Here is a 24,423-nt window from a genome sequence, read left to right as displayed (position 1 = left end):
GCCGCCCTCCCGCCGCGCCGGCAGGCGCCGCGCGCGAGCGCCGAGCCATCCACCGGCCGGCCCTGGGGCAGCGCAGAGGACATGGAGCGCTGATCGATGCCCTCCGCCTGGCCGCTAGCTGCGCCTGGGCCCGCTCCGCCTCGCCGCAGCCGTGCTGGCGGCGCTCGGGCAGGCTGCTGCGGGGGAGGCGTGGTCTCGCGTGGGCCGCGCCGCGCCGCGCCGCGGGGGGGCTCCGAGGTGAACGCGTCTCCGTGGGGCAGGGGCAGCGGCGGAGGCCTCGCGGGGAGGGTGGGGGGACGGGCGGCGCGGTCCCCATCCCGCCGGCGCCGCGTTAGCGCCCTCCTTACGCGGGGGGGCGGGGGCTCTAACGGCTCTAACGGCTCTAACGGTCGGGGCGGGGCGGGGGGAACGGGAGGGAGCTCCGCGCGCTCGAGGGCCGGCGGGCGGGCCGGCGGCGCTCCCCGCCGAGAGCTGAGGTGTCCGAGCCGCCGGGCGCGGGGCGAGGTGGGGCGAGGCGGCGGTGGTGGTGCCCTGGCTTCTGCTTCGTTGTTCTTAGCTTGGGTTTCCGCGGTTTTTCAGCAGAAATCGCGTGAAATTCGGGGTGTTTGTCTGTCTCGGGCGGGGCTACACGGTGAGAAAAAGGCTTCGTAAAAAGTCTGCGCGTGTGTTCCAGGCATGGTCTTGACCCCGTCCTGACATCGGCTTGTGCCACACGCTGCTGTTTTGATATTCGGCACATCTACGTGTAGATTAAGTCTGTAACCTGTTCTAGGAAATGAAAGATATATTAATGAACTGTTCCAGTGCCATTTATTTACTTATTTAATATCTTCGTTCAGATTAAATTCTGGAGCTTAATGAAAATATGGTTCAAGCCTCATGAAGTGCAATTACTTTAGTAAATATCTAAATATTGAAAAAAATATAAGTTGGACCAGTCTGGAGATCTCTAGTAGTCCTTGATTTTTACAGCCTACCTTGAAGAATTAATATCCAGGAGAAACTGAATTGTTAGATTTTCCTATGCAGTGAAGGTTTTGAGAAGAGTTGAGATATTYATAATGATTAGAGAAGGAGTTCCTGAGTAGTATAGGCCATTGGAGGCCTATTAGATTGTGATTTGCGTGGAGAAGGCATATATGTATTGCCTCTTTACCAGCTCATGATACAGAAGAACTAGAGGATATCAAATGTTGCTCAGAGGAGCTAAGCCTGAAACAAAATCAGATGGTTCTTCCTTCTGTAGGTATTCCTGAGGAATTCCTTGTCAAAGGATGTTACAGAGGAAAAAAAATCAAAAAACAAAAAAACAAAGCAAAAAAAAAACTAAAAAAACCCCAAAACAAACCAAACAAACAAACAAACAAAAAAAAAAAACAGACTGAAGAAGCATTGGAAGAAAGATCTGTTAAGGGTTACTGACAGGGAAACCACCCCAGGTTAAGGAAATCCACCAGACCAGAAATAATTGGAGACAGAAAGCTCTTGACAGAGATGCAGCACATATTTGCTCTGCTTTTAGTCTTCCTGTGGCATTTATTTCTGCCCACTGTTGGAGACAGTAGACTAATTGAACCTTTGCTCTAAACAACTCTGGTTATTCTTCTGTACTCCCTCATGTTTCACAGTTACCCAGTAAGGGTGAGTACCTCATTGATGGTATTAATAGGGTCTTTTTTTYCCTTTTTTGCATTTTTTTCAAAAAAATTAGGAACTTAGCTTTGTGGAGAGGCCGCCATCAAGTTTCAGCCAAATAAAGTAGTCTGTTCTAAAGTACCAGGAGGGAGAATGACAAGGAATGAAACTAGCCATAATCTTATAMAGAAAAATGAAAACCTGTGTCAAAAACAGTAGTCCAGTCCTTGGACTACTTGTTATTTAACCTTGTTATTTTAAAAGAATTGAGATGATGAATAGGAAATCTCAAAAAAAATGAAGGAGCTAGTGGATAGAAAAAGCTATCTTTGCCTTTTAAGCTTTATATGACAGAAAGGGAGGGCATCTGTGTTTTTTTTTTTTTTTTTTTGTTTTTTTTTTTTTTTTTTTTTTTTTTTTTTTTTTTTTTTTTTTTTTTTCCCTGTGATTCCTAATACATTCATTCTTTTCTTGCTGTGATTTTAGAAGGAGTTTTATGTATGGCTTAAACAATATGTCTTTGCTTCTTCCTTCTTCCCCATTTAATAAAGCATATCATATCATGTAATGCATTTTATTGAAGATAAAACTCTGGTCAGAAGCTCAGCATGCTGTCATCAGAAATTCTGACTTCTGGTTTATTTAGGAAGTTCTAAGTATTTAGCTCAGCTTTTGCCTGAGCTAGGTGACCTTTTTGGATTGACCCTTCCAATTGGTTGTGCCTTTGGCCAGGCAAATACATATCCTAAACTTTCTCTAGAGGACAAAAGGAAGAAAAAAAATTACTGACTCGAAGTACTGCTCAGTTAAGTAAATCTATTTTTTAAAAAAATATGTTTATTCTAAGCTTTTTCTTTTTTTAATTTTAGAATTATCCAGCATGTCTTCACTAACAGAAAAGGACAGACCTATTGTTCAACTGTTACTGAACACTGGAACTTGCCCGCGATGTATTTTCAGGTTCTGCTGTGTGGGATCACAGACACCTTATAAACGTCCATGCAAGGTTTCTTCTTTGTATTCCTAATTAGAATATGTGAACATATGAATGCAGTGTTGTTCACACAGGACATTGTGTTACTGGACTCTTTGCCTGAGAGGATAGTGCTTTGCAAAATGTGTCATGAAAAATGACTGGTGCTTACATAGTGCAATTTTATTGAGTAATTACAGGAATGGTAGAATGTAACAAATGTTGCAGGTTAAATGTTAAGTTTGACTGTGAAATGTTTCATGTAAATGTTTGATGAAAACACCAGAAAACAGGGTATATTARCTTCTTCATAGTATGGCTCTATCACTTTGGAACCAGAGCAGCTATGACTATTTTCTCTGTTCTTTTCCCTTTAGTATAATAAGTAGCTAAGGAGCTTTGGGTCAGTGCACCTGAAGCAGAGGAGGAACCATCTGTGCACCAAACTTTTAACCTCATTTTGTCTACTTCTTTCAGTAGAACCGATTAGGGTACTGTAACTGAAGAATTGCAGAGCACAGGTTAAGGGCAAGTTTTCATTTTTTTGATCAGTCAGTGTTATTGGGCATCCTTTTAAAGAAACCTTACTGCTGGAATTCAGTATTCTCCAAATTTTTCCTAAGTATGTACCATCATTCTTGCCCTTATTCTTGTATTTGATGTTCATCCTCTTGTTTTTGGCTATTTGTTCTTCTTCTACATTTTTTTCTCTGAGACCTCTCGTTGTTTAGTGCAAATAAACATCTCCGTTTACCTAGTCTAATGCATATACCTTGTTATTATGCTTGCATTTGAAGGTGTCTGTCTTGATCATTTCTACCGTTATTCAAGTTCAGACTCTCCAGAATTCATCTTTCATGGCTTTCTTCCTTATCCCTTTCCGTTTTCTGTCAGTCATTTGAGATGTGTTCATTCTGTGTGCCATTTGTTCCTGTTTTGTGTCTTTACCCAGTTTCCCTCTGAGTTGCAATAACGCAGTAACTGCTGTGTTTGTTACTGAAGACCTTTTAATAAATCTTTCTGAACTGCATTTTACCTCTATCATAGTTCTTAAAAATTCAGAGACGTGCAAGGAATTCTTCCCTGTCCTCACCAGCACACCCTTTAATTTTTGTTTGGTTTTCATTGATTAGTGATRGGGCCAAAGATAAATGTGTTTCTGCAAGTGAGGAATATAAAATGATTCTAGTCTTGTTAGATGATATGAAGGAGTCTGTTCAGTAAAAATCAATTTCTCTGGGTAACATTTTGGCAGAAATACAACTTGGAGCTTTTTAAAGKTTTTTTTGGTATAAATTACAAGTTTTTAATTACAGTAAGGCTAAAGTGGAGTGGTTAGTACTGCCTTTTAGAATGTGTTTATAAGCACTTGTTACAGCAGTGAAGAAAAGAAGAAAAATCAACAGCAGTAATATTCATCTTTTATATTAGGATTTGATAAAAGAATTGAAAGAATTTCTGAAAAATAATCAAGAAAAAGAGGATACAGTTTGTTTTGAAGCTGATCCACCCTGTAAGAGAATCAGACTTGAAAAYGCAGAAGAGAAGCCTGATGATCTGAACCAGAATGGAGTGCTCAAGCAGATTCCTTTGGTTAGTGAAGAAAATACTGCTTTGGAGAGCTCATCTGTAAAGGTTTGCAATGTGTGTTTGGGAATTCTTCAGGAGTTCTGTGAGATGGACTTTGTTAAAAAGGTAAATAATCAGTTCTTGATCTGTATGTGTGCTTTTCTTGGAGCTGGTGTGTGTTAGAGCCTGCAGCATATGTCTGGTGATGAATGAAAACCCCATACACTTAAACAATCACCACCAAGATATGGGAAAACAAACTGAAACGTTTACTCATTTTGAATATTTGAAATGTAGATGGCGCTATTCAACTACATACTACTAACTTGCATGGTTTTTTCATACCTTCTGTGTAGTTGGGAAATAAAATTTATGTCTTTGTGACCATATTTCATCCAGGTCTACCATAATGTAACTTTTTTTTTTTTTTTAATGCATATGCAATGGAGTGACTGATTAGAACATATTTTCCAAAGCAAGGGGCTAATAGATACCTAGTTATATATTTAGGACACAACACCAGGTACAACTGCTAGAGTACAACTAAAACCTCATTGTAAATTGTGACCTCTCTTCACTTTTCTCTGTAATGGGAGAATATGGAGGCATTAAATGCTGTACTGTTCAGCTTAGCTACATGCTCTCAGTGTAGCATAACTCTGTCTTTACCATATACTAATATTTAGAAAGGCAGAGAAGAAGAAAATGTGTCAATGGCATAACAGGTTGTAGATGCTGGAGGAAGTATGAGTTGGGGGACAATATGAGCATAGTGACTATTGCAGACGTCATCTCTGAGGAATAAAATTGTTTATGCAACAAACTGAAATATCATCTGGAAAATCCCACTGCATTTGAGGTGTTTAAGTGTTCACCAAATAAGTTAAGTGTAAACCAAATTTAAAAGTATTTGGTTTAATGATGTGAGTATATCTAAAAATGAGTCTAAATGGAAAGCATAGTATATGGTTTCTGTTGTTGCAGTGCATTTTTTGCAGTTTAGAACTTTCTTTTTTGTTTCCATTGGCAGAGTATATATATATTTATACATCCCATTTTTAAAACTTGTTTTAGGTTCACACTTTTGAGTAGCGTTGGAAAACTTGACAGCGTTTGTTAAGGCCCCACAAAAGCTGATTCTCTTATAAGGAAATTTCCTCATCTGAGATGTTGATTTCATCTTGAAAGCTCAGAACCGGTCTTTGTTAGCATTCGCTAAGATCATTGACATTTTGGACATTTTCTCCATTTGTATTTAAGCATATTTTCAGTGAGACGTCTAAACATTAGTTCTTATTAGCCTACTTTAACGTATTCCAGGAATGTGTAGGTTCTTGCTTTGTTTACAGTAGCAAATTTGATTTTTATATCCAAATACATTAAAAATCTAGGCTGTGTTCTGGCCTATGTGTGTAGTAATTGCATTCTAATCCCAAGAAAACATAGGCATTCTGTTGTAAGCTGAAAGATGAAATATTGCATTCTATTCCATTACTTTGAATCGTAGAATCAGTAAGGTTGGAAGGGACCTCTGGAGATCATCTAGTCCAACCTCCCTGCTCAGCAGGGTCACCTAGAGCAGGTTAGACAGGGTTGCAGCCAGGTGGGTTTTGAGTATCTCCAGAGAAGGAGACTCCACCACCTCTCTGGGCAACCTGGTCCAGTGCTCTGTCACTCTCACAGTGAAGAAATTCCCCCTCGTGTTCAGGTGGAACTGCCTGTGCTTCAATTTCTGCCCATTGCCTCTTGTCCTGTCACATGGGACAACTGAAAAGAGTTTGTCCCTGTCCCCTTGACACCCTCCCTTAGGTACTTATACACATTGATAAAATCCCCCCTCAGTCTTCTCTTCCCCAGGCTGAAGAGCAATGGAATTAATACTGTGGATACCTGTTTATTCCTGCATTATCCTAGGACCTTACACATTTTTAATGTTGTAGAATTGTATGAGTGTCATGAAGAAAAACATGCTGAGTAAAAACATGCTGAGTCTGCTGCTCTGGCCTTTGATCACTGTGGTATAAATCCTTATACCAAAGTGTATGCATGCAATTAGTTTTAGCCTTAAAATACTGAGTTAGCTTGTTTCGTAATGCTGCAGCAATAATATTTATTAGTATACTCTTAAAAAAAAAAACAGAACTTGTGTTTCAGTAAGTTGTTAGAGATTCTTTTATTTTGCATAGTTGACATTTATCTGAAAGTGTGTTAATATGGATTTACAGTGATTACACTAGATTATCAACACAGTTTCATTGCTATAGTTTAATACTAGAAATCCTCTTGCAGGTGTGCCAAAAGGTTAAATCTGCTGACTACCAGTTTACTAGTTTTGTATTTTCCGTATCCCTACCCCCACAGCTGTCTGTTAGAGAGGTAAGTGTTTACAGATATTTCTTTGTTACTTAAATGCATAGTAAAGAAAGTTACTTGGGAACATACAAGCTGGAGGTGGTTTGATTTTAACTGTTGTTGTTTTAAAGGAAAACACATGCTGAAAGTGAAGTCTGTTCTCCTCTTCCTTTTTTGCCAACCATTATTTCAATTAATAAAGTGTCTAAGTCACGTCAGATTTCAGTTAGCCCAGGAGTACATCTGAAAAACTGAAAGGAGTTTGTTTAAACCCTTGGTGTATTGCTCCCTTTGGTACAGATGCCAGCTCTGCTTTGTGGATCTCCTGGGAGGAGGAGTGACACAGCTGGTGCCTTTCCTGAAATAAATGATAATTGGTATTGCAGAATGCAAATGAAGGAATTTGAAGATGAACTCTTACTCTGCATTGTTTTAAATGATGTAAAAATATGTATTTTTTATAGTCACCTGTTCYGGGCATTGTTGAAAGTGTACTTGGAATCTGAATTGAGATGGGTTGGCCATGTGAGATGTACAGGATTTTAACCTGTGATTTAGTCTTGACAAGGCTGTGTAATGTATTTACTAATATCTCATAAGAAAGAAGCATAAGTGGTTTAGTGCAGCTGGCTTGAAATCAGTGCATGGAGGTTCGATTCCTTCCTTTCTAAATGAATGCAGTTGTAAAAATACTAATTTTGATGGTAATTCTAATCAAATTGTTCAGTCATTTAAGTATAGAAGACAACAGTAACATGGACAGGTATATGACTGATAATTTTTTGAAAAACTGAAGAAGTGTATTAAGCATGGTATAGCTTGATCAATAAAATAACAGTTTTTGCTTAGTTTTGAGGTGTTTTACAATGTTTACCTGCTTTCTGATATAAAGTGATGCAAAAATACTACTATAAAGAGCAGCGTGTAAATCTTCAAGATAGATGCCTTCTGTGGTAAGGTGTAATAGAGGCTTCAGTGAATGTGGCAGAATGAAGTGTAGGTTGTCTTGGATTTATATATAAATCTGAGGTGAGGTCTGTTCTCATCCCGTACGGTTTGATTGTTGAATAACATACTACGCTTTTAGACTTGAATAGCAGTGCTAGTTCTGGTATCTTGGGCAAATATCAGTACAGTAACTGCATTGTGCTAATGTATGTTTTGCTCTAAGCCTGCTTAACGTAAGACTCTCTAACTTTCCATCCTAAATTAAGCATACTTAGTGTGTTCACTTCAGCTGCCATTATGTATAGCAGAAGAATGCCAGAAGAAATTGCTTTGTGCTTTTTGGCTGGATTAACTCTTCTTACTYCCATTTGATTTTATAATCGTCCAAAAAATGAGATTTATCAAAAAGCACTTTCAGGCTAGCTGAGCATGTGGGTGTGTGCCTGTGTGCCATGATGCTCTTTAGAACTTCTCTAAACGTAGGTCAAAATTTTCCCAACTTTATACCCATAGTTAACCTCTGAACTGCAAACCTAAGTGTTTTTAAAAAACTTATTACTTTTAGGGTAATGTAGATCAGGACTTTTCAGTTTCTAGCCTACTTTGACTAATCTAGCCTACTTTGATTTTTCCTACTGTGTTCATTGTTGTAGCCTCAGTGAAAACGAAGTGATGTGCAAATCCGAACTGCAGTTCCCATGCCATCAAGTTCTTACTACATTTCCTTCATCCAGCTTTAACCTAACAGCTACAGTTTATCTAGCTTAAAAATAACCTCTTTTTTATTCATAGCTTGGTGAATAATTATAGAGGTGAGGAAAGAAGAATTTGGTGCTACTGTTGTTTTACACCCTCCTAGTGAGTCTTTGCCATAATGCCTCAGAAGAGGGTGATATTGCATTGCAGTTCTAGCTCAATCATGTTCTCACACTAGTCTAAACAAGTAGAGTAAGTGTTCCTGCCTGCTTTTGAGACAATCTTGGCTGCAAATAGAGGCTAAAGATAATAGTTGGCTTCAAAGAGTTCGTCTTCTGATTGAGTTGTGTGTCATCTAGTATCTGATGCACTGAAACTGTGAASTAGGAAAACTCACCAGGCAAAGATAGTTGATAAAAACTGTTGATTTATAACAACCTTGTCTTCTAGGTGCAATAAATTTTCAGTTTGATAAAAGGGATGAGATGTTGCTGTTATTTTTATCAGCACTTTTACCTTTACCGGTACATTTACGTCCACTCCCTTCAAGTTTTCTTGCCGTTATGTTCAGGCAAGCGAACAGGACTTCAGCATGTGGTACAATCAGGAGAATAAAAAGCTCTGGTTTGGGTCCAGGAATGAATAGGTGGGATGGGATGACTGAGTAAAAACCCCCCAAATCAGATTTGCTGCCCTGAGTTTCAGTTCAGTTGGGAGTAGGGCTGCGTTAGGAGGTTCCTGCCATTCCTCTGTTCTACCCCCTCAGTGTTGCCAAATGCTAAACCAGTTGTTTGAGTACCTGTGCCCTAATTGAAGGGATGAAAATAGGGAGAGGCAAGAAAGAATCTCTTCAAAATKGTGGATTTTTATTTACCATGTATCCGTTTATAACTTTTAAAAATAACTGATAGGAAAAGTTCCTGTTTACATTTACAGAAAAGCAGCAAGTAATATAATAATGCCATATCCCAAGATGCATTGTGTTGAACAGATGATCTTTTGTTTTCTTCTTTTRATTCTTTTGAACTGCACTGTACAAGAACATACGTCCTTTTATCGTAAAAGGACACCCCCAAGATAGCCTCCTTTCCATTGACCTTTTGTATGACACACAGGTTTTCTTCGACTTCCTTTAAAAAAAGTTAAGAAATTGTCTTTTAATATTACTCTCAACTAATTTAATGATGACAGTTGTTATCCCACCAAGCCTAAATRTAGGACAGGGCCTGAAGAAGAGTGGGACATAAAATTTACATTTGCATAGTATTTGTAATGCAAAGAATCTATTACCTCTTTGCAGAAGTAGGATGTCTGACTAAAATAAATCATAAATACAAGAGTTCCAAGTTTATGTCAGACAAATGTATTAGAACATGAAGTGAGTCATACCTTTCAAAAAAGGTGTCTGTTAGTTATGTTTGTAGTCTTGGTTGTGATCCATCATCCTGGTGCTAGCTACAAGGACATTGATGCAAATAGCATCTGTATTCATTACTCCCTGTAGGACTGTGTATACCTCATCATGGAATTCCCCATCTCAAGCTCTTTTCTAATACAGTAAAAACATTCAGTGGCTGGGACTGCACATGGTATTTCAACTGTTGCCGATGTGATCCCTCAGATAGCATTAGAATAATATCAYGCAGCTTGTAATCAATATAGTGCCTGAGCTAGAGTATTTCAGAAATATATTTGCTGTTAAGCATTGCCCTGCAGGCTTGAGTTCTGTAATGAGCGTTTTTCATTTTCAAACCACTTTACAAACATAACGTAATTACAAAGTAGAGGGGGTCTGATCCCCTGCTTTGCATACAACTGGGAGAGAGCAAGGCAGGGGACTTGATTGAATATAATTTGGAATTTGGGATCTTTTGGCTTCTGTGTTCACAGTACCTTAATCTATTCTTTCCTCTTAATTGAAGGGAAAAAGTAATTTCTTTAATTCTCTTTCACTTTTGAAGTCAGGGGAAAGGAGATGAAATTTGATACATGGTCTCATTTTAGTGTAGTTACAAGCAGAAGTTTGCTCTAGTTTATAGTTGTGCCCATCATAATACAGGTAAAAGGGGTGAGATTATCCACCTGATTAAGTACTAAACCTGCAAGTGCTGTAAATCAAGGAATATGAGACTGTTTAAATCAGCATTTGTCAAATGAAGAGTTCTAGACCTTATTCTGTGGTTGTTGTATTCTCTAGTTAAGATGTGTGCACAAGGAATTTTGATGGGAAGCTATTTTTGTTTATGATTTCATCTGCATAATATGCRAACAAGATTGCAGTATGCTTCATAGTGTTTTGTGAAGCAGTCTTGCTCACATTTGCTACATATATAMTATAATGAATCACAATGAATTTGAGTAAACAGTATTCTATCAATACAACTTCATTTATTCTGTTCAATAGGGTGCTGGTTTGTGTATCATGTATCTAAATTTAAAGTTTGTGTTCTCTCTCCAACATTATTCTCTCCCATTAGTATTTCTAACACTGTTTTTTTTAAGATTCTTTTAGATGGACAAAAGGAAGGATAATAGAAGTTTTTGATTGAGTTCCTCTATCAGTGTCTAAAAGTGTTCTGTGATGTGGTTACTTCTGACTTCAACCAAAAGATGAAGTGATCGTGACAGTGCTACTTTAAGTTTGAGACTTGTTTTCAAACCTCTTCATTAGAATTATTTCCTTGACACTAGAGAATGTTTATTTTGATTGGGGTATTTTGGTTTGTTTGTTTCTTAAAGCTGCAAATCTATGAAGAAAGAAAGACAGAGAAAGGATTTAAACTGCTGAAGAATGTAGWTCAGTGATGTTTACTGCTTTTGAGAGATGAACACTTTCTGACACCACAAGTGTGTGGATGACTGCATGACAAGTTTATGCAGTTGCCTTTGCTGTCCACAGGTTGAAAACTACTATTCTCAATTTCACATCGTAGGCATGTAAGCAAGCCAAGCAACTTTGGTTTGGAATTCAGCCTCTGTAAGGGCAGTGAGAGTGGACCTCCAGACTGTGTATTGACAATACAGATTCTGTTAGTTAACTGGCTTCTTGCTGGTCTTAATTTTGTTTGTTATTGTTGTTATTAGAGGAAGAAAGCAGAGAGAGTTTGTTGTTGCTTATTTATAGGAAGTTTTGGGGTGAGTTTCTTCCCTCTTATTAGTTGCTTTTGCACTGATAGGCATTTTGTTGAAATGGAAACATTGTGCAAGTCTTCTGACTATCTATGTCCAACATCACTCTTGACAGAAATATAAGCATAAAAATTAGTGTTCATAAAGATTTTATTTTTCTTTTTCCCTAGACTACTATGTTGTCTTGTAATTAAAGGGAAAGATCTGTTGAGGTCAAAATTAAAATTATGATTAACTGTAGTGCACTTCAGATTTGTAAATTATGTTTTCGTGTGATGTGGAGAATGGGATTCACTTTAGAGTGTACAGAGACAAAATTTAAAGCCTAAAGCACTAAACAATTACTACAGTGAAATAATGGATCGTTCTGTAGTATCAATGTGTCAGTACAAAGAGGARTGAGTGACACTGTGAAGGGAAGCACCTCTGAAAATGTTTAGTTCCTCAGAGCAAAGCTTGTGAAAGATATGCTTTTGGAAGCTTTTGGCATAGACTGTGTTGTTCTTTGGAAGTCTTCAATTTCTGATTCTTTTTCATTTTAAGGCATGTAGAATTGCATTGAGTTGATGGCTGATAGTCCCTTGTGCTTACTTTTGTATTCTCCATTGTACCTTCACACCATTGGTAATGTTAATTCTACTTTTGACTTTTGTTACAATCAATGGTAATTCTCGTACTGCTGTGTTCTRTTTCTTGGCTGGGACACCAAAGGGATGATGCAGGGTCTGCTTTCTTTGTCAGTGTCACTTCAAGGGGCCTACTGCCTTATGTTGCTTTATATTATGCTTCCAGACGAGATAAGTAGAGCTTGGGGAAGTATTTACAGTGCTTGGACTGAGGACAGTCAAGCTTTAGAGCAGGTTGTCCTGAGAGGTTGTGCATTGTTGGAGCCTCYGTTACTGGAGTTTTCAAGACCTGGCTGGATAAAGTCCTGAGCAATCTTGTCTGATCCTATAGTTGACCCTGCTTTGAGCAGGAGATTGGATAGAGACCTCCAGAGGTTCCTTGCAACTGAATTATCCTATGGTCATTCACTTCAAGCAAATGCTACTTCTCGGAAGCTATATATACAAAGGAGTGCATCTGGAGCTGCAGAAGGTGGTGTTCACAGAAGGTCTGCAGAAAGCAACAGAGGGGCAGGTGGAAAATGAAAAAGAACTCAGGGTGAAATCTGCCCATGATTCTTAGATTAGATTTTCCAGCAGTTTCTAGGTATGCTGTCTGATTAAATAATTGTTAGTGAACTCCAGAGTTTATATGAAAAACTGTCTCTGGTTTCTAAAATTATTCCCTGTGTTCCTCAACTTTCCCTGTACTTTGCTTATGTCTCCCAAACTAACTGGTATGATTTAAATTAGGAGGCACTTCTCAGGGAAAGAAATTGTGATTATCATCAAACCAAGAGTGTTGTTTATCTCGTGTTTTGTATGATAGCTGCTACTTGTTCCTGATTTTTTTAAAAAATTGTATGCCAAATCAATTTTCATAAATGTGACCATCTATTTAGATGCGCTTTTTTTTCATTTCTATATATAGTAGATAACCACTAGTTGCACTTRACTTAGGCTGTCAGTCTTTTTTTCTAGTTATAGTGTTAATAGCAAGATTCGAAGTGTTTAATACMCCCTAATCTTCTTTTAAAAGCCGTGTAGGATTTGTGATGAATTGGCTGTGCCTTTGCAAAATGCTGTCTTAGAAAGATGCACCATTTGTTTTGGAGAGCTGGGTGTTTCCTGTGTGTTTTATGTCACTTTCCAGATCTRTCCAGTAGCAGACTGAATGCTTATTAATATTCAAAAATACTAATTTCTTTTTAGTTTAGCTAGATATGCAAGTATATTGTATATTACTAGAAATGTTTTAAAATGATACTGCAGTCAGAACACCTTTTAGTTTTGCCTGTTTATCTCCTGTTATTTTTCAGTATTTCCCAACTGGAAGTGGAAGAGTTGTCTAAAAAGAAGGGGGGGAAGCTTCCTTTTTTTTTTTTTTTTTTTTTTTTTTTTTTTCCCCAGCATATACCATATACACTTGTTATTTCAAAAAGGCAAATGAAATTTCAGATGTGATAAATGAGAGAAGTGGAAGGAAGAATGCGTAGAAGTTTTTGCGGAAGGTTTAGATAGGACATTGAAAATGATATGACAGACTAGCTTTAGAAGACTCTGTTGGCTAACAATTTTAAATCTAGTGAGCAGTGAAGGAGAAAAATAGCAAAGTATTTGAGAAACAGGAAAACTTAGGTGGGCATAGGAGGAAAAGAAATCTTTTTTTTTTTTTTTTTTTTTTTTTTTTTTTTTTTTTTTTTTTTTTTTTTTTTTTTTTTTTTTTTTTTTTTTTTTTTTCCTCTGACTATCAGCTTTTTGACGTCCAGAGTTTTTTGTATGTCAGATTGTCCTAAGAGCTGATCTTAGTTACTGTGACTGGGACAAAGTGTCTCTCTCAAAGAAGCGTACTCTTTCTGCCATAAAATTGGCTTTTTGTTTTACAACTATACTAAGGCTTCCAGCTGATGCAAGTGGTAATTGATTCAATCTTCTATTCCTCGAAAGACCTTACTTTTATTTCTGTCAGACAAGAGGTGGGAGAAGAGACAATAAAGTAGGTAACAGCATGTACTCATGAAGTAAAAGATTCTTTGAGCACTTTGGGGGAAAAAGAAGAAACTTTCCTTTATGCTTGCCTGATTAGTCTACAGTGGAAAGAGCAAACCCTAGTTTTATCCTGTACACTTCTAAAACAATGCTAAATTAAAATCCTAATACTTAAGTTTTTTTCTGAGCTTTGTAAACTTTAATTTTCTCTTCTGTTAACAGTCTCTGAAACAGTTGGAGTATTTTTGAGCCTAAATTTCACTTTTTTTTTTCTCTCTTCTTCCTGGGCATGGCTGGTGACCTGTAGTGCGCTGCTTGGCTGCTGGTAAAACAGGAAATGGGGTGAGTAATTTCTTTTGGCAACCTTCATACCACTTCTACTACAGAATCCTCCAGATTTAGAGAAAGGAAAGATGCTGTTACTATAATTTTTTTCCAACATAGCAGAAATGAGAAACTGCTTATTGCAATGGACCTACTGAGGCATATCTGTTAGGAGAAATTTATGACCAAGCAATTAATTCTATATTTTCAAGATCAAGACAGATACTTTCATAAAAAGGTGCTTCTTCTAAAAATTGTGGAATATGTAGACTCGTTTCCTTTATCCTTGGCCAAGATTGTTATTTATTTTGTCCCTTCAAAGCTAATCATCAGCAAGTTCAGAATTGGGATGTGCTCTCGTTTTATTTGTTTCGCTTTTTTTGTCCGTAACTTTTATTGTCTGTCTGACAAACATTCTTCACTGTTTGTCTACATAGATATTGGGCAGAGTAGTAGTTGATTTTACAGCTTTATTATAACGCTRTTGTCTGCTTGTCACTTGCAAAGGATAAAATGACAGCTGGGGTTGGTGTATCCTGGTTTGACATTAACTTGKGGTTTTGTATCTCATTTGTCTTTTACTGTGATACAGCTAGGACACAGCATTTGAATGTGGAGTGCAGGCTATCTGTCCAGTTGTACAGTTTAGAGCTAGGTACCTTAATGCTCCTGAGAGTGCTGTGATGCAGTTAGCCAGATTCACCCTGTGCTCAGAAGACATCATGGAATACAGACCTTCCCCATTTTGTTGCAGTGTTAGAATCAGCTTGCTTTAATAGTGACTGAAAAACATYAGTGAGATAATGGTGAGAAGTCCGTAGTTAATGTCTTTGACAAGCAGGTGTGCATGTGAAATTGGTTTCTGTTGCAGATAAGTTGGAAGCTGAGACTTGAACAGGAATCACATGAACTATTCTTTCATTCTTAAAACTGTACTTCATAAGTTTATTCTTAAAAAGTTGTAACTTAGAAAGTACAAGTACTTCAAAAAACAAATGGAAAATTTCTTTCATTCCTATGTCTTAACCTCTGATAGAAAAAATTATCTCTGATGTTTTGAGGGTGTACCTTTGGCTCTCTATCAGTCAGTTGCTGTCTTTTCTAAGACTGCCAACCATTGTACCAATAAAATGGTAATAATCTGTATCATTAATTGTGACTGGACTAGAGCTATCAAGTTGTTTAATACCAGCTATCAGAACTGGTGTCACAGGGTAATGCTTTTGTTATTGCTTCCCTGRGGGGAAGGGCTGTAAAATGGTAAGCTAGCTGAATGGCTTCTTATGCTTTAGGGAATACATGAATCATTCYCTTCCAGGTATTTTTTCCAGGTATTTGGGAAGTAGCATGCACTATGAAAGAGCTTGCGCTTTTGCAGTAACTACCAATTCATTTTAGTGTGCCACTTTTCCTGTGCTTGACATCAACATAGAATTTTTCTTTTTGACCTGAAAGAGAGTAGTTATTCTGGGTAATTCAGCATCACCACTTACTTGCATTCAAATAAACCTAGTTCTTACATTGTTAAGTTTTATAATATTAAAAACTCTTCTCTTTATACAACTACTTGGGTGCATGAACAATYGGGCTACAGGTTACATAAGATGGTTACAATAAATAGTTACAATGCATTACAAGTTTGATTTTTTTTTTGATTTTGATAAAGATAATAGTAATTAAGCATAAGCTTGCTRTTATGCTTTCTCCAGCTTCCAATTTCTAGAATTATTTTTAAAACAGCAGGGCGTACAATACGGGGACAACAGCTCTGAGATACTGACATGGTGTAGTGAGAAAGGTATTAGTACGGTGTTTGCAAGTTATTTTTCACCCTTCTTTCATACCTCAGTGTTTTAATATCAGTTTAAGGGCCTGATTCCTTGTGTACTYTAGGACACTCCCATTCCTGGCCAAATGAAAATGTGTAGAACTATTATGAATAGATAATTGTCTCTGTGGGCAAGATGAAAGAAATCTTTTGGGCTCATAGTTAGTTGAGGATACTGGATTAATTTTTGGTGGAAGCCATGTTGACTGGAGGTGCCATTCTGAGTTGTTCTGAGAAAGGCAGAATAAAAGATGATGAGTCACAAGTGGATTGAAATCATTTAGTGGCATCTTCACAGGCATCTGCTCTTTTACATTTCTGTCTCCAAAGACAAAAGTCGACAAGAGTTGAAGTATCTAGAGAGTCAGTTATGCCTGTCCCAGCAGGATCGACTGAGATTGTTGTGTGGGCTTTTCTCTTTAGGAATTTGTACTTACTGAAGTTCATGCCTCCTTTTAATTAAGAACTAGATGTTTCTCTTAACAACAGAACTCAAATATAAGATTTTTTTTAACGAAAGAGCTACATGCATGTCTCTAAGCTGTTCTCTAAGTGGACTGTGGGAAAGCTTTTATAGCTTCGGATCTATCATGGAGCTATGGTGTGGGTTTCCACAAAGTATGTTCTCACGTACAACAGAAGAGAGTCTATTTTTAAATTGTTAATGGAAGAAACCCAGGCAAATAGAAAAAGGGCAAAACAAGGTATTATTTTGGTTGGAACCTGGACAGGAGGTTCCTCAGCAAGTAGTGCAGATGCTGCCCTGCAGGATCCAGTTTATTTAAGCTGAACTAGCTATTGATTTACTGTCAGAAGTATCCTACCTCCATCTGCATGTGCTTCTGTCTTTCTTGTGTTAACACAATTGCTTGTGTGACCACCAAGGGAGCTGATCATCTGACTGATTTGGCTGGAAAAAAAAAMCCTTTATGGTGGATTAGGATTCATTTTAAATGGGATCAGTGCACTAGTATGATTTACCATGCTATCTAGCGTCAGCRTGTGGGTGCTGGCAGGAATGTATGGCCAGAGGCAGGAAAGAGCAATATAGTTTTATATTTAGTTAAGCAGATTGTAAAACTACACCCTTAGCTGCTCCCAGSCAAGCCAAGTGTTTATTGGGAAGCATCTTACCTGGAATCGCTGTCTGGCCTTATTGTTTTGCAATAATAAACAGTTATTAATTCAATACAGATGTTCACTACAATCACAGGATATCATAGAACAGCCTTTAATTCTTCCGTGTCGTGGTCTGTATGCTTGGTAGTTTTGTCCTTTTTGTCTGTGCTTTACTTGTTCGCCTGGGATAAGTTACTGAAGTTTGTGTTGGAATATCATGTCATGGATCTATCTTTGAAAGACTCTTGTTCAAGTTGTTATTTCCTTATGTATGTGATTCAGAAAACTGGGCCTTTCCTTGGCAAAGGATGACATTGTTCAGCTGAAGGAAGCTTATAAGTGGATTATTCATCCCCAGTTGTCGGAGGAGTTGGGTGTTCCTGCTGATGGAAAGGTGTTGTATAAATAATGAAATTTTTCTTTTTGCCTGCCTTCCTCTCTCTGCCTCCCTGCCTCTGCCTCCCTGCCTGCCTCTCGCTCTGCCCCCCGCCCCCACTCCTCTCTGTGTGTCTCGTACTGATGGTGGGTACATTCTCATTAAGTGATAAATAAGTTGCACTTACCTTTTCTGTAGGGGGAAGTAGGGAAAATGCTTTTAACTTGAGATCTCCCAGCTTCAGTATTAAAGGATCCAATATCTATTTTTATAGAAAGACACCATTACAGTGACTGGAGCCACTGCAGTTTTGTACTACATCTCTTGTTCTTGGGCAGCCACTCTGCTTTTATCAATGAGACTTTCTCAGTTTTCTCATTTTCTAGAATCTCTGTTTTCCAGAGGCTAAGGAATGCTCACACATTCCTTCTTGCCTTTCCTGTTTCTGCCAACACTGTTATGCTTTGTGAGATGAATTGTTCAAGTTTTTAGCATGTTATATGCTCTGAATAGAATCTGTTTGTGAAACACTAAGGGAGGAAGGACTGGTCCCTGCTCACTTTAATGACTGCTAGAGATAAGAGTGTTGGAAGTGGTGATTCCRGTAAACAGGTAGTAGGAATGCTTTTTTCAGACCCTATTTTCAACTTTCAGATTCCAGCTGACATTCCTAAGTGTCTATAGCTTTTCGTTGTCATCGGGCCCTAGGAGTGACCCCAGAACTAGACTCACTTAGTCTTTACCTTGATTATCARCTTCCGTAACAGTTACAAACTGTCTTTTCTGTGGGGTGCTAATTGAAAGCATCCTTTTTGTCTTAGTTAAGAGAAAGTTGCTCAGTTATCCTGAAGAGGATCCAAGAAGAAACAAACTTCATACATACTGAGTTAGCAAAAGCTCTGCAACACTTAGGCACTGAGCTACTCCAGACATTATTGTACAATAAAAGTTACTTGTCTAGTGCTCTTTATCTACAAGGCACTTGAATATTACCCAATCTTCTCAATAGCCCTCTTGAGGTATACTGGTATCTGAATAACAGAAGTAATGAGTGTTGCTTGCCTAAGGCCAAGGAGGGAATTGGGGGTAGAATTGAGATTACACTAGAGTTTCTGGTCTAGCTGTCAATCTGCTAGGACATGTTGCCTTTCTTTGCCCCAAGGCCATCCAATCATTGCAAATGAAGCCCCTTGACTACATTTGGCAGTGGTGACTACTAAAGTTTTTTTTAGTCTTTATTCACGGTATGCCCTTCTCTCCCAGAAGGATTGTTAAATTTAGTGACCATTATAGGCTTTGAGCAAATACTGTCTCTGGCTCAGTTCCCCCTGTGCAAAATGGAGCCACTGTCTGTGATGTGTAGGTCACTCATGTTTTTAAAGTGCTCTGAGATCTTTAGGTACTACAGAAATGCCAGTGCTCTTATGACGCAAGATTTACTGCCTTTTTCTAGATGATGTTGCAACATAAATGCGTTACTTTCTTTTGTTTACTTCTTGACTGTTTTCCTAATATTTCAGTAAGGATGCTTGAGAGTATCCTCTCTATGCTTATTTAACGAACTATTACCTTCCTTTTTTTAATTTAGAGTTTGTTTGAAGTTAGCGTGGTCTTTGCTCACCCAGAAACAGATGAGGAGTGCCATTTCCTGTAAGTTTTGATATAAATAACAAAGATCTTTATCTAAATATTGTGCAACATTGTTAGTCTGGATTTGCTACAAATGAGAATTTGCAGTGTTTATTAACTAGAACTGGACCCRAATTTAAACTTCCTCATAGCCGTATGGAGCTGCAAATTTTAAAATTGTGACATCKCTATCTGGTTAATTCTGTGCTTGAAAGCCAGTAAGCTCTAAAGCTTTCTAGAGCTAGAAAGGGAGCATTCTGATAAGTTGTTCAATTTCAGATATTTTGAAAGTCATTACCCTCTTCRGTATAGTTGCATGATTTTAAAAAGTAAATTCCAATAACATACTTGAGAGAAAAAAAATCTTTTTAGGTGATGYCTAGGTTTTGCTGATCTTTTAGGAGACTTAGATAAGAGGGAAGGCACAGAAGTGATTTTATCCAACTTAGCTGGTCCATTAAAAAAGAAAGAAGTTTCCTGGCCACTGCATGTAGCTGGTTTTGGCCTGGCACAATAGAGCGTCTGCTATTTAAATCCTTCTTTAACACAAAGAAGCAAAATATTTCTGGGAATTTAGCTGCCGTTTAATCTGATTTCTCAAAATCTAGTTGTAGTATATTCTGGATAATAATGCACCCTTTTCCTGTTTGCTGATGCTTCCTGGAAAACTAGAGTTTCACTCAATTTTATCACTTGTGTTCCTGCTGCATGTTAAATCCTGTCATAGAAACGGCTTCCTGTAGAATTTCTCCAACCTGTATGCTGCATAGTGACTTCATACCTTGAGACTAGAAATTACCTTTGCAGCCTTTCTAGATATTTCTGCTTTCACCTCTTCTGGCAATTTGTCATCTCTACTTAACTGCCCAATCTGCCACCTTCTTGCTTTTCAACAACTGCGTTCTTTGTATGTCTGGGTGCAGGAGACGTGCTATGTGCTGGACCTGATATTAGGAAGAATTAATTGCAGCATTTGCTTAATTTCCTTCCTTTCCAGCTTCTTTAAGACTGGGAAAAAGGGAGAGAAAGCAACAGGGCCAAACTGCAATTCTAAATTATGAGAGCGGCAGTCTTGTTAAAAACTCAGATCCTACATCTTTTTGTTCTTAAACAATTTTTGTTGATCAATTCTTGTTTCTTGTAGTGTTCTTCCTTTGAAACCTAGCAAGTCTTTACTTCCAGCTTTTCCTTCCAGTTCTTTGCTGTTTTTTGTGACCTTTCAAAAATGTTGATGCAAAGCAAGTTAGGATGCTAATGTCAGTCCTTCAAGAGCAGAAACTGGAGGGGTGAAAGCTGTAAAGAAGTTCTGTCTCTTGAGTTCCGTGTTCCAACTACTCAAGTCTATTCCATGTGACTTGACAAAATCTCTTTATTTGCCATCTCCTTATAGCATATTGAAACAGTGGTTAAGGTTTTAGGTAATACCATTTCTTCAGAAAAAATGTGTAATTTAATTGCATGGTGGTTTCTYAGGTATCGGGACATACCATGTAAATGGCTATCTCTGGACATATTATGGGACATTAGTTTGGTTTTGATATAAATATGGTAAATTTGGTAATTGTCAGAGCTTAAGTAACAACAGTTGTGTGTTGTGAAAGGAAAGTAGGACCTCATCTCAATCGAGAGAAGTCCAAGTATACTTTTGGACTGTGTTTCCAAAAATGGCATCCACAATTTCTTACCTCTCAAGCTGTTTTTGTACAACTGTGTGTAGGAGGATGTGCTAAAAGGACCCTTAGCTTGAAGTGGAAGATTGAATAGGCTCTTGTTAGTTTAYATTTGCAGATTTTTATTTAAAGGAAAGGTGGTATTAAGGAAGAGAGAAGTTGCGCTGCTTTGTGTTACAAGCAGCTTTTCGGGCTAGCTTGTGTAAAAACACCAAGAGGTCGTTTGTTACCTACTTCCTTTCAATCTGAAGTAATTGCAGAGGCGTTGAAAATGAACAGCAAGAAATGCTAAACTGTGTTGTAGGCTAGAAATTGTATCTAACTGCATACGTAGAAATCCACTAATAGGAATAGCAACTTCCTCTACAGTACTCAGAATTTTTTTTTTCTCTAATTTAGCTTTCACTTTTGTGAAGCAGCAAATAGTTTCCTTTGAAGAGTTTTAAAGAGACAAAGCACAAATAGTATCAAACTCTTGGCTTTACTTTTTCTGTAGTAAATTGAATATTCCAATCCAGAAGCAGCAACTCAAATCTGATTGGGATATGTCTGGTTTGCAGTGTGCATTGATACCTTGCAGAGGAGCTAAGCATTAGTCATCACTGTTGTTGACAAGGATTGAGAAGGACTGAAAACTAACTGGTTGTATGCTTTTCCATCCCATCTCAAAGCTGACACATATGTATTGGTCAAAGCAAAAGAGGCTTACACAGCTTTGTTCRTGATTTATCTGTCCTCAACACACACTTTCTGCCATTTGTGGTTTAAGATAAAATTCATTTAAAAATCTATTCCACCCTAAGCAGTAGAAGTGGGGCATTGGGTATTTCTGTACAAAGATTAATCTACTGCTTGCTACGCTTATAAATCCTTTTTTCTTTTCCTTTTTTTTCTTTAAAATAGCAACTAATTTTCATTTTTGTATTTAGAGCCATAGCCTGTCCGGATTGTTTCAAACCAGCGAAGAACAAGCAGGTAGGATCTCACTGCTGTTGCAGTTCYCTGAAATTCAGAATTTTGTGGCAGGAGCTGTAATGAAGAGCTGGATGATTGGGCTCAGAGAGTAGTGGATGATGGATTGTATGCCACCTGGATGCCTATGGGAAGTGCAGTGCCACAGGGCTCTATCCTGGAATCTGTCCTATTTATATCTTTGTCAATTACCTGGAGGAGATGCGGACTGTGCTGTAGTCAGGTTTGAAGATGACACTAGATTGAGAGAGCTAGTAGGTGTGTTTGAGGGCAGAGCTGCCATCCAGAGGGACCTAGACAGTTGAAGGAATAGGCTGACAGGAACTTTATGAAATTCAACACTGACAAATACAAAGTCCTGCATCTGGGAAGTAATAAACTTTGGCAGCAACACAGGCTAAAGACTGCCGGGCTGGGGAGCAGCTCTTTTGAAGAGATCCTGAAGATCCTCACACAGACAACAAAATGAGCATGAGCAGAGAAGAGAAGGCCAGCAGCATCCTGGGCCTTACTAACAGGAGCATAGCAAGCAGCTAAGGGAAGAGATTGCTCTCTTCTACTCAGGAGTCAGGGGACCACAGCTAGAATATGACATCTGGTTTTGGACCATCAATAGAAGAGAAACATCAATAACTTGGAGTTCAGCAGGTGACAACCAAGACAGTCAGGAGGCTGGAGCACATGCACTAGGAAAAGAGGCTGAGGGATCTAGGCTTGTTCAGCCTGGAGAAAAGAATGCTTCTGGGAGGATCCAGTGAAAGCCTCCACTAACTACAGGGGAGTTATTGAGAACAGGAAGCAAGGCTCTTCACAGTGGTGTGTTGTGGGAGGGTGAAAAACAGTAGGCATAAGTTGAAACAGAAGAAGTTCAAACTAGATATAAGGAAATTTTTTTTTTTACCGTGAGGGCAATCAGGCGGCAGAGTGGGCTACTCAGAGAAGTTGTGCAGTCTCCATCCTTGGATGTTTTCAAGAGCCAATTGGAAAAAGCCCTGAGCAGCCTGGTTTGATCTTGTTGCTGGCCCTTCTTTGAGGGCCCTCGTTGGTTGAGACCTGCGGTCCCTTTCAGCCGTATGATCCTATGTCTTGGCAGCCTGCAGTGACATTGTTTTGGCAGCAGGCCAAGCTGCAACTTTGGCTCAGTTTTTCTCCTTTAAGGACAGTGAGCTATGTTCTGTTCATCAGGTGATTTTTTTCTTCTTTGAACGTCATCATTGCTGTTTCATAACAGGCGTGCTCTTCTGCCCATCCAGTTTCTTCTCTCTGTGTGAAATAGGATATATATTATCTATATCAAGCCTGCTTTCTAGTACAAACACATTCTGCTCTAAATTTCCAGGGCTSCTTAGCCTTCTGTGACAGAAGCTCCCAAACTTTATTGCCTTGCACACCACCAACAGTGGTGGCAGCAGCAGCAACTCCTAATTTCCCAAACAAGGACTTCAGTCCTGTAGGATATCACCTCATCTTGTTACCATTCTTGTTTCTCCTAAACTAGGAGCTTCAACACTGTATTCTCTACCTTAGCCTCACTTGAGTTGGAAACAACAGCACCTGGCTGTGCATGAAAGGACGGTAGTAGTGGCAGGAGCATCTCACCTTTATGGATTGATGCTGTTGRGACTCTGAAGTCACTTGCCTTCCACAGTATGGGAACTGCCAGGCTTTAACGTGCAGCGCTCTTATTTCTAAGCATGAGAGAACTTTAGAACCCTGTAAATGGATTTCTACTCAACAGCTCTGTTTTCAGAAGAAATAGTACCTACTGGCATTGAGATAAAAGTTAGGATTTAGGTGCTTAGCGCTTTGAAAATAAGGATGCTGATTTAGGTTTCTCTTCATAGATTTAGAATTTTTTTAATATCTTTTGCAAATATTGGGCTCCTCAGTGCTGCTTTTTTTTATTCTTGCTTTTGCATACTTTTATATATCATCTGAAATAAGATAGTTTCCAGAGATTTACTAAGTGTTTCTTTCAGCTAACCAACACCAGACTTAGCAACTGAATATTTTTAGGAGCTAGAATGGGTATTTTGACCTGCTGAAAGTCATGGAACTTACTCTTTTATTTTTTTTTCCTATGTAAAAACAGAGTGAGAAAACAAATTATACTGTTCATACATGCCTTCTAGAAAAAAGGGACAAACTTAAAATACTTGATCAAATCCTGATTCTCAGTTTTTGGTACTGGTTTAAATGTACAACTGAATAATCTTTATGTTGCAGTTTATCAGAGGTCCTAGTTGTATTGCCTTCATGTCATTAATAAAGTTACTTGAATGTATTTTGGCAAAATTACATGTTGCTTTGTATGGCCCTATTAAAGTTAGGATTAAGAGTTCTTACTGATACGGAGTTGCTTTTAGGCATAAGGAAATGTGAAACACAGTTGAAAAAATTGTATTGTGAGAAGTTTATAGTGTGAATGTTTTGGGTTTTTTCCCCTCTTTAGGCATATCCTTTTTAAGTTTATCTTATTTCTTGACACATTTTTTATTTCACTGTTCAGTCTGTTTTCACTAGAATGGCAGTTATAAAAGCCCTGGAGAAGATAAAAGAAGAGGATTTTTGCAAGTAAGTACATGTTGAAACTGTAGTTCTTAGTATTG

The 24,423-nt window shown here is 38.3% G+C and overlaps 1 protein-coding gene across 5 annotated transcripts in view; it reads left to right on the top strand.

Annotated features, from left to right (window-relative positions):
• Positions 1-148: 148 nt before the first annotated feature.
• The window catches only part of PUS10 (pseudouridine synthase 10), a 39,155-nt gene continuing 14,880 nt past the window's right edge, over positions 149-24,423 (top strand). Inside the window, exons 1-9 of one of the 5 annotated variants that reach the window (XM_085299143.1) lie at positions 149-187; positions 2,505-2,641; positions 4,040-4,303; positions 6,467-6,553; positions 14,204-14,238; positions 17,450-17,561; positions 19,132-19,193; positions 21,772-21,817; positions 24,324-24,388. In XM_085299143.1, the coding sequence (XP_085155269.1) occupies positions 2,516-2,641; positions 4,040-4,303; positions 6,467-6,553; positions 14,204-14,238; positions 17,450-17,561; positions 19,132-19,193; positions 21,772-21,817; positions 24,324-24,388 (797 nt within the window). In that variant the 5' untranslated portion in view covers positions 149-187; positions 2,505-2,515. The other 4 variants (XM_085299142.1, XM_085299145.1, XM_085299144.1 and 1 more) reach the window with 4 other exon arrangements.

Source organism: Rhea americana, unplaced genomic scaffold (assembly GCF_003343005.1).
Source record: "Rhea americana isolate MKP2758 unplaced genomic scaffold, rheAme1 scaffold_146, whole genome shotgun sequence".
Taxonomy (NCBI): domain Eukaryota; kingdom Metazoa; phylum Chordata; class Aves; order Rheiformes; family Rheidae; genus Rhea; species Rhea americana.
This window is presented reverse-complemented; position numbering and strand designations above follow the sequence as displayed.